General features: G+C 54.4%; 1 protein-coding gene and 1 pseudogene across 1 annotated transcript in view; both read right to left on the reverse strand.

Annotated features, from left to right (window-relative positions):
• Positions 1–308, reverse strand: part of CCNF (cyclin F) — a 37,017-nt gene extending 36,709 nt beyond the window's left edge. Inside the window, exon 1 of the mRNA XM_011962463.1 lies at positions 98–308. Within this exon, the coding sequence (XP_011817853.1) occupies positions 98–308 (211 nt within the window). The remainder of the gene's footprint in view (positions 1–97) is intronic.
• A 4,234-nt stretch (positions 309–4,542) lies between these two features.
• Positions 4,543–10,038, reverse strand: part of LOC105526461 — a 14,270-nt pseudogene continuing 8,774 nt past the window's right edge.

Genomic DNA, 10,038 nt, shown 5'->3' on the forward strand with positions numbered 1-10,038 from the left:
CGGGGCTGGGGTCCTGGAGGAACGCGGCTTCTGGCCCGCGGGCAGGGGTTTCTAGGCGTCCTCTCCCGGCCGCATGGGTCCGGGCATCGCCGCTGACCCCGGCGACTGGCATCTGCGGTGCCCGATGGGCTGCGAAGGCGCATGCCTGCGGCCAGGGGAAAGAGGACTCCTTGGCGTCCCTCGCAGTCGCGGCCGTGATCCAGCCTGGCACAGCCCCGACGTGGCGCTTCTAGGACGAGGCCGTGCCCTGCCCGGGTCCCGGGGTCGGTCCTGGGCCCGCGACTGTCACCCCCAGCCTGCACGGCCATCCTTTCCGCCGCCTGCTTCAGGTGGAGACCCTTGGGTTTGTGGCCGAGCCGCTGCTGGGCGGGGATGCTGGCCCGGATCGTGGTAGGGAAAGAGGAGGTCGGAGCTGGCGCTGGAAGTCTCCCCCGCGGAACGCTAACCCCTTCTTCCCGCGAATCGTGGCGCACCCCGGACGCCTCAGTGCCCCAGCCTCGGGGCAAGCCCGCTCCCTCACTTTGGCCAGATGCTGCCCCCTGTCTCGCCTCCTCGGCTGCTACCTGGGAGCTGCTCGCCGTGGGAAGTGTCACATCTGCTCACTCCTGTCTTGGGCAGAGCCCATCCGAGCTGTCCTTCAGGAATCAGCCATACCCCACCCCTTTCACGGCACACGCTGTCAAGGGGAAGACATGCAGCCTCCTGAGTGTCTGGTGGAGGACAGAGGGGCTTTTCCTGGGGAAGGCAGGGGCCTGGGCCAAGGCTGCTCACCCCTCCCTCACGCTTCCCTCAGTCTGCACCCTTCCATCCTTCTGAGTCCCCACAGAACCCCTTCAAGTACTGGACCTGCCCTGGGCACACAGACAGGAGCCCTGGCGTGCAGGCTTCAGCCAGCCTGGAGCAAGAGACAGAGCAAACAGGTGATCACAGCACAGGGCGCAGAAGACTCCGTAGCCCCTGAGAGGGCCTGGAAGTTGGGACTATTCCCTGTCCTGGAATCAGGAAGCGGAAGAAGGAGGGCGAAGAGAGAACAGGCTGAGCAAGTTTGGGCCCTGCTCCCCAGATGTCTCATGTTCTCAGCTCCCAGATTTCTTTCTTTCTTTTTTTTTTTTTTTTGAGAAGGAGTCTCGCTCTGTCGCCCGGGCTGGAGTGGAGTGCAGTGGCCGGATCTCAGCTCACTGAAAGCTCCGCCTCCTGGGTTTACACCATTCTCCTGCCTCAGCCTCCCGAGTAGCTGGGACTACAGGCGCCCGCCACCTCGCCCGGCTAGTTTTTTGTATTTTTTAGTAGAGACGGGGTTTCACCGTGTTAGCCAGGATGGTCTCGATCTCCTGACCTCGTGATCCGCCCGTCTCGGCCTCCCAAAGTGCTGGGATTACAGGCTTGAGCCACCGCGCCCGGCCAGCTCCCAGGTTTCTTATCCCCTCGTCTCACTTTTGTCCCCCTGGGTTACTGTTTCCTACTTTGTCACTGTCTCCCCCTAGGGCAGAGGTGCACTTTCAGGGTTAGCTTCCATAGCATCTTGAAGGGATTAATCAACTAGAGCCAGCCATGACCACATTAGCCACACTGGCTGCCTCTAGAATCTAGAACAGCATCCCTGGTCCCTATGTGGTTGTTTAGCTCTATCCTGTGCTTTGTGTCATGATCACTCTCCTTTCAATAGGGGGAGGCAAATGTATTTTTCAGGGAGCAGGAGTTGTCTTGATTGCAGCCATGCCTACTCTTGGCCCACACCCTGCACTGGCTGCCCTGGGGTGATGAGTGGCTCCTCCAGGATGTGGGCCTGTTTCCCACTGGGCTTCAGGAAGGTGAGACCTTGTTGGAAAAGTCTAAACTGTTAGAAGCTCAGGGAAATTCCTGGTGGAATGAGGTGTCAGTTGAAAACGTCATGGGTAGTGAGGGGCAGGGGAGAGTAAGGGAAAGTGAAGGAGCTTGGGAGCCTGAGAAATCCCACATTCAGAGAAGGTGGGCCTTCAGGGGAGGCAGAGAGGGGCATGGGAGGAATGAGAGCTGGATGTGGGAGCCCAGGGAGTGGCTTTCATCACAGGGGGCAGTCACCTGAAACAAGGACTGAGAAGAGGGTGGGTTGGTGACCATGGGTGTGTGACGCTGTTGTTCTGGGCAAGGGGTGCAGGAAGCATAGGCAAGGCCCGTGCATGATACTTTCCTGAGTCCTAGCTGAGAAGAGACAGAGACCAGCCTCTGCACTTTCCAGAGGGGAGCTGAGGGGCCTGTGGCAAGGGGCAGAGTGAGCTCTACAGAGGGAGAAAGGCTGCTGGATGGAGCCCGTCTCAGAGGAGAGGAGAGTGTACGTGACAAAGGCATGCGGCCACATCCATCTGCATGTGGACAGTGCGATGGTCTGGTGCCCATGGGGCCTCTGCTCAGTGGTTCTCACGCTAGAGCTGCGTCAGAACACCTGCTATAGGGCTTGTTGCAACAGAATTGCTGGCCCTGCCCCAAGCATTTCTGATTCAGTAGGTTTTGGATGGGGCCCAATAACCTACATTTCTAACAAGTTTCCTCCTGATGGTGCTGCTGCTACTGGGACCCCACTGTAATAACCTCTGCCCCAGTGCAACCCTGGCTCCCCTGCCTGTTGATGTGGGAAGTTACTGGCTGCCTCTCAGTCAGTCTCCCCATGTGGGAGGTAGGGCGCTGTTCACTTCATGGGTGGATATAGGATCACATGCAGCCCTAAATTTGCAGGAGCCAGGGAAGAGGATGAAAGCCCACACATCCAAATACTTAAATGTTGTAACATCCTGACTTAGGCTAGCGAGCTTGTCAATATTTCTTTCCTCCTTCCTTCAGAAGAACAGTGTCATTACCACCTGGGAGGCCAGGTGTGAGTTTATTTTTTTATTTTTTATTTTTTTTGAGACGGAGTCTTGCTCTGTCACCCAGGCTGGAGTGCAGTGGCTGGATCTCCACTCACTGCAAGCTCCGCCTCCCGGGTTTACGCCATTCTCCTGCCTCAGCCTCCCGAGTAGCTGGGACTACAGGCGCCCACCACCTCGCCCGGCTAGTTTTTTGTATTTTTTAGTAGAGACGGGGTTTCACCGGGTTAGCCAGGATGGTCTCGATCTCCTGACCTCGTGATCTGCCCGTCTCGGTCTCCCAAAGTGCTGGGATTACAGGCTTGAGCCACCGCGCCCAGCCCAGGTGTGAGTTTAGAATCATGGTCTCCATGAAGCTCCACTCTTGCATGTGACCATGGGAGCTAGCCCCACCCTGGCCTATGAGCACCCTCCTCTCTGTTTCTGGCTCTATCCTGCTTTCCAAGGGATCTGCACATCTGTGTGGAAACCCCCACGCACCCAACCAAACTCCACCCGCAGTTCTGCAGAGCCGCTGCTTTGCTGCACCTCGCGTCTCAGGGTGCGTCGGGCGGCATGGCCTGCCCTGGGAGGGAGTGCACTGGACGGACAAACCATCTGGGCAGGGGATTCTAGAGAAGGAAGAACACAAGCTTTGGGTAAGCATTTCCCTCTGCCCTGTAGACTTCTTGCCCATGAGCAAGGGGATGACCAGGACAGACCCCTTGAGGCCAGGCCTGAGGGTGGTGTGATCAAATGACATGATGCCTGCAGGGGACCATCCACAGAGCTGGCACCTGGTCGGGTCATGGTTAGTACTGTGGTCACTCCCTGGCCACCGCCTTTGGAAAGGACGTGCAAGATGTTCTGAGGCTGCTTCCACAGCCAGGTCTCAACAAGACCACAGGCTACTCAGGTGGGACTCGGGCATCCCTTTCTAAGGAAACGCACCTGGGTTCCCCAGCGGGCCTCTTAAGTTCTCCAGTGGGCCCCACTCTGCTCCGTGCACTGCATTTAGGGGGAGAGCCCTGTGCTGAGCTAGCTGGGCCAAGAGCTGCCTCTGTAAGCCCTGGAGACCCAGGGCAGGCCATGCACACCTGGGCCAACCTGGCACTGGTCTGTCTTAATTACAGCAGGACAGGCTCTGAGGGAGGTAGGGAGGGATGCTGAGAGGAAACCTGAGAGGGAGGCAGGGAGGGAGGCAGCGAGCACGATGAGGAGCCCGCTTGCTCTGCTTGCTGTCATTGGTCTTCACTTTGGACCAGGGGCACAGGGCAGGCAAAGCTTAGGAAGATGACCTCCATGGTGACCTGACTGAGTAATTGTCCAGCATGCACTTCTTCCTGGCTTGCTCTAGAGTGCCAAACATCTGAGGGGAGGAAGGAGGCTGCTGTGGCCAGGCTGTCCCACAGACGCACACAGGGGAGGAGAGAAGGCGGGAAGGGCTGGCCTCTGGGACTGTGACAAGGCCCCAAAGAGGCCCATCCCTCTTTCAGCTGCTCCAGAACACCTCCCAAGAAGTCAGTGCTATGGATCTCAGCTGTCTGTGCTCTTGGGTGGGAATGGTGCCAGAAGGTCAGAGGCCTGGTGGGTGTCCCTGGCTTGCTGTGTGTCCCCAGGCATCTGGTGTTCCCTCTCTGGGCCTGCTGTCCTCTCCATGAAATGAGGGGGCAGAAGGAGCTGATCTTCAAAGTCCCTTCTAGGGGAAACACCTTCTGGTCTATGATATCCACATGAACATTGTCATGGAGACGGCCGAGGACAGGGGCAGTGCTGAACATGACTTCAGGGGGATGGAGAGGAGAGAAAGAGAGGGAGAGAGAGAGACAGAGTTACCCCAGAAAGTGGGTCACGTCAAAAATGTGCGCTCACCTTTGCCCAGCTGAGGTCTTGGCCCAGCAGGTGGTCATGGACCATGCCTTGGTACTTGTCTTCGGGGATGCTGCCTGCACGAAGGAGGGATGGCATTGCTGTGACGGCCAGGCTGGAGGATCATGGAGGGTGCCTGGTTGCTCGGTACTGGGGTCCTCATCCCAGGGATTGGGGAGATGGGACATGGGAGGGGTGAGGCATAGATTCTCCTTACGGTAGACGGGAGAGGCCTAGGCAGGGGCCCAGGGCCCACCCAGTGGGGGCTGCTGGGGCTGAAACACACCTGGAAAGGTCAGGTCCACAAAGACCTTGAAATCCTCCAGCGCCTCCTATTGCCTTTCGCTGTGCACCTTGGCCCGCAGGGAGTAGCTGCTGCCGAACTTGCTCTTGAGGTGCTGGGGGCTGCCCAGGCACTTGAACTGCCCCTGCACCATGATGGCCAGCTGGGTGCACAGAGCCTCACAGTCCTCCATGTTGGGGAGAGGGCAGGGCCTCAGACAGGGTTGGGGGTGCCAAAGGCTGGTGCAGACAGGAAGGCGTTGGTGCCCTGATCAGGCCATTCCTGATACCCATGCTCAGAGTGCGGCTCATGTGCAGAGCCAAGGGAATCTCCTCAAAGACTCTCCACCAGCTGCTGATGGGTCTCCTGGCCACCTGGTTCTTTCCCAGCCTACCTGGTTTTGAAACTTCCAGTTACCCACAGACCCAGGCTCTACCTGTAGGAGGTGATGATGATGGCCTTGCCGGGCTCGCCGGCTCATGCCACAGCATTCCAAAGCAGATGCCAGGCCACGGGTCCATGCCAGTGGACGGCTCGTCCAGGAAGATGATGGCAGGCTCTCTGATCAGGGCAATGCCAGTGCTCAGCTTCTGCTTGTTACCACTGCTGGGGGTGGAAGGGAGAAGGTTGGGTGACGGCAATGGTCAGTCTCCAGCAGTGAGCACTGCCGGCTCAATACTCACCCCCTTTCCTTCTCTATTCAGGAAGCATTCCCACACCCCTCATGGGGCTTTCAGCAATGCAGCCCACCACTTTAACCCAGAGCTGAACTGTGGCTTGGGCTGTCCACTCAAGGAATAGCCCATTCCCCTGGATGCAGGGATGAGTCCAGGGTGAGCACATGGTTGATGAGTCTTCTTTGAGGGTCTCGAAGTGTTGAGGGCAAGCACTTCTCTATCTGAGAGGACGGGCATTGGCCCATCTTAGCTAACTAAAAAAAAAAAATACTGGTTGCGCGTGGTGGCTCATGTCTGTAATCCCAGCACTTTGGGAGGCTGAGGCGGGTGGATCACTTGAGGTCAGGAGTTTGAGACCAGCCTGGCCAACATGGTGAAACCCCGTCTCTATTACAAATAACAAAAATTAGCTGGCTGTGGTGGCAGGCACCTGTAATCCCAGCTACTTGGGAGGCTGAGGCAGGAGAATCGCTTGAACCCGCGAGGCGCAGGTTTCAGTGAGCTAAGATCGCACCATTGCACTTCAGCCTGGACAACAAGAGTGAAAACCTTGCCTCAAAAGTAAAAACAAAAAAATCGGCCGGGCGCGGTGGCTCAAGCCTGTAATCCCAGCACTCTGGGAGGCCGAGACGGGTGCATCACGAGGTCAGGAGATCGAGACCATCCTGGCTAACACGGTGAAACCCCGTCTCTACTAAAAAAAAAAAAACAACAACAACAACAAAAAAAACTAGCCAGGCGAGGTGGCGGGCACCTGTAGTCCCAGCTACTCGGGAGGCTGAGGCTGGAGAATGGCGTGAACCCGGGAGGCAGAGCTTGCAGTGAGCTGAGATCCGGCCACTGTACTCCAGCCTGGGTGACAGAGCGAGACTCCGTCTCAAAAAAAAAAAGAAAAAACAAAAAACAAAAAACACATATTGCATTTACTATGCGCAACACAAAGTTCTAAACTGCAAATGTGAACTCATTTGATCTTCAGAAGATGCAGGGAAACATAAACAGCTGCTTGAAACAGAAGCCAACAAAGAGAGAAGACCCAAGGGACACCATCATCTGACCCTGGGCTCATTTTGCCAGACGTGTGGGCACCTCTACATCCCAATCCTGGGTATGCAGTACCGCTGTGTGCCTCCAGGGGGAGCTGCACACAACACGAAGGGAGTCCTTGGACCTGCGCAGCCTGTGGCCTTGCTTTGATTGGAGTCAGGCTTCTATCACTGACAACAGAAGCCTAAGAAATACCCCATGCTCCTTAGCAAAACATCTGCAGTTCAGGTACCCCAGGCCCAGTGGTATGAGGTAAGACGGGGCTTAAAATGCAAACTTACTGAAAATAGAAAGCCCTTCATGAAGTGGCAGGGAGAAAGGTCCGTCCTCACCTTATCAGGACAGTAACACCTGTGGTGCCATCGACCTGACTTCAGCTACGTAAGCTGCCTTTGGCCTGGGTCAGCTTCATAATCCGCTCAAGCCCAAGACCAACAGGAAGTGGTGCCTTGAGGCAGCCCAGGCCACTCACCTCTTTCTGCAGGGGTGGAGGCCGCCCCCAACCACCTGTGCAGTGACCTCATGCCCAGATCTGGGGGCTTTGCCCTGCTCTCCAGGTCTGGGAAGAACTAGAACTTATCTTGTAACTGGAGGTGGAGGGGCTGAAGGAAGCCCCAGATCTCCCCTGTAGGTCTTGACCAGCTTGTCGGCGTACATGTACCTGACTAAATCCTCAAGAATCTGGTCCACACAAGGAGTGATGTGGCGCTCTGGGATGCCCCAGATCCGGGCATACATGACCAGCATCACATGGCCTGTCATGAAGTTCAGCAGAGCATCAAACTGAGGACAGTAACCAATCTACCACCGTATCTGAGTTAAGAAACAGCCCAGAGAGGGAGGCACGTCAGAAGAAAGCCTCTTCCCACCAGGTTTATCAAGCCTCCAATGAGGCAAGGGCCTGGACACCTGCTGGTCTTGCTCCAGGCTGCTGCTTCTGCCACGTGAATGCACAGGCACACTACTAAGGGGCTGTGAGTGGAAGTAGAGTAACGTAAGGGAGCCTGGGACAGCCCTTGCTGCTGGTGTAGTGGACAGGGTAGAGTGCTTGTTTGGCTCCTCCTCCAGCCCACCCAGCATGAAACCTCAGCACACAGTGCCTCCCTACTTCCTGGTGCCTTTGAAGCATCCAATCAATACAAGACACTTGCTTTGCTTTTTTCCCTTTAGAAATATTTTCCATTAGACATGTAATCTGCAAATAGATTTTCTTTGTAAAATATTCATGCAAAGACTCCTGCAGTCTATTGGCTCAGCCTGCTGTGGCCAGGCACCTGTGCACCCTCTAGACTTCTGTGTTGGCAAAGGCACCTTCGTGGGCCTGTGCTCCTTGCTCAGGACTGGCTGGGTGCTGTTTTTGCCAAATGGTATCATCCCATATCTACCATTGTGTAACATGCTTTTCTTCCTTATTTTCTTTTTTTGAGATGGAGTCTCACTCTGTCACCAGGCTGGAGTGCAGTGGTGTGATCTCAGCTCACTGCAATCTCCGCCTCCCAGGTTCAAGCAATTCTCCTGCCTCAGCCTCCTGAGTAGCTGGGGTAACAGGCACACACAACCACACCCGGCTAATTTTTGTATTTTTAGTAGAGATGGGGTTTCACCATGTTGGTCAGGCTGGTCTCGAACTTCTGGCCTCATGATCTACCTGCCTCAGCCTCCCCAAGTGTTAAGATTACAGGCGTGAGCAACCGTGGCCAGCCAACATGCTTTTCTTACTCAGCATTATGTTTTAAAGATATTCCTAGGTCAGTAAATACAGATCTACCCCCCACTTATTTTAACTGCTACTTAGTCATCCAGGGAGGGCTTCTAGATTTCATTTAGCTGTTTAAAAAATTCATTTGACTCATTTCCACATTTTTGCTTTTATTTTTATTTTTTGGGGGACAGAGTCTCACTCTGTTGCCCAGGCTGGAGTGCAGTGGTGCAATCTCGGCTCACTGCAACCTCCACCTCCTGGGTTCAAGCGATTCTCCTCTCAGCCCCTCGAGTAGCCGGGGCTACAGGTGCATGCCACCACGCCCACCTATTTTTTTGTATTTTTAGTAGAGATGGGATTTCACCATGTTGGCCAGGTTGGTCTCAAACTCCTGACCTCAGGTTTTTGCCTTTCTAAACTTGCAGCTGACCACCCTCATTTGTGTCCATGTTCGTCTACTCCCAGGTGCTGAAAAGAGTGGGATGCCATTTTCCAGAAATAACCACTGTTTTTCCCTCCTATTTTCTCCCCTCTTCTCCTCCCTATTCAAACAGCTGGACAACCCTGGGCTTCACTGCCTGAGGTTGTGAGGATGGGTAGGATTTTACAGAGTGCAAAACAGAAAACCACATGGAGGCTGGGCACCGTGACTCACGCCTGTAATCCCAGCACTTTGGGAGGCTAGGTGGGTGGATCGCTTGAAGCCAGGAGTTTGAGACCAGCCTGGCCAACATGGCACACGCCTGTAATCCCAGCTACTCCAAAGGCTAAGACATGAGAATTGCTTGAACCCAGGAGGCACAGGTTACAGTGAACTGAGATCACGCCACTGCACTCCAGCCTGAGTGACAGAGGGAGACTCTAAGAAAGGAGGAAGGGAAAGGGGGAGGGGAAGGGGAAGAAAGAGAGAGAGAAAGAAAAAGAGAGAGAGGGAGGGAAGGAAAGAAAGGAAACCACATGAAGTGTCTGCTTAGTGAAAGAGAGGTAAGGGAGAAGGCCGTCAGCATGGAAGAATGTTTACAGAGACCTTACACAGCTAAGGGCCCAGCTTTCGTTCCCAGAGTGGGGCTTCCCCCTTTTCCTTCTTCTTTTTATAAAAGCTTCATTAAGATACGATGCACGTACCACATAATTCACCAGTGTGTACAGTTCAACTGTTCTTAGCACGTTCAGATCCATCATCACACTCAACTTGAAACACTTCATTGTTCCCAAAAGAAACCCTGTACCCATTAGTAGTCGCTCCCCATTCCCTTTAACACCTCCAGCACCTGATTACCACTAATAAGCTTCCTGTCTCCATGGCTTTGCCTATTCTGGACATTTCATATTAATGGAATCACACAGCATATGGTCTTCTGTGTCTGCCTTCTTTTACTTAGCATAAGGTTTTCTGGTTCATCCATGTTGTGGTGCATGTCAGTGCATCATCCTTTTTACGGCTGAGGAATATTCCATATTATATAGCAAGACCACATGTTGTTTATCCATTCATCTGTTGATGGACATTTGGGTTGTTTCCACTTTTAGCCACTATGAGTAATGCTTCTGTGAACATTCTTGTGCAAGTTTCTGTGTGGATGTAGGTTTTCAGTTCTTTTGGTTATATACCTAGGAATGGAATTGCTGGGTCCTATG

Source organism: Colobus angolensis, unplaced genomic scaffold (assembly GCF_000951035.1).
Source record: "Colobus angolensis palliatus isolate OR3802 unplaced genomic scaffold, Cang.pa_1.0 Scaffold59, whole genome shotgun sequence".
NCBI classification, from domain to species: domain Eukaryota; kingdom Metazoa; phylum Chordata; class Mammalia; order Primates; family Cercopithecidae; genus Colobus; species Colobus angolensis.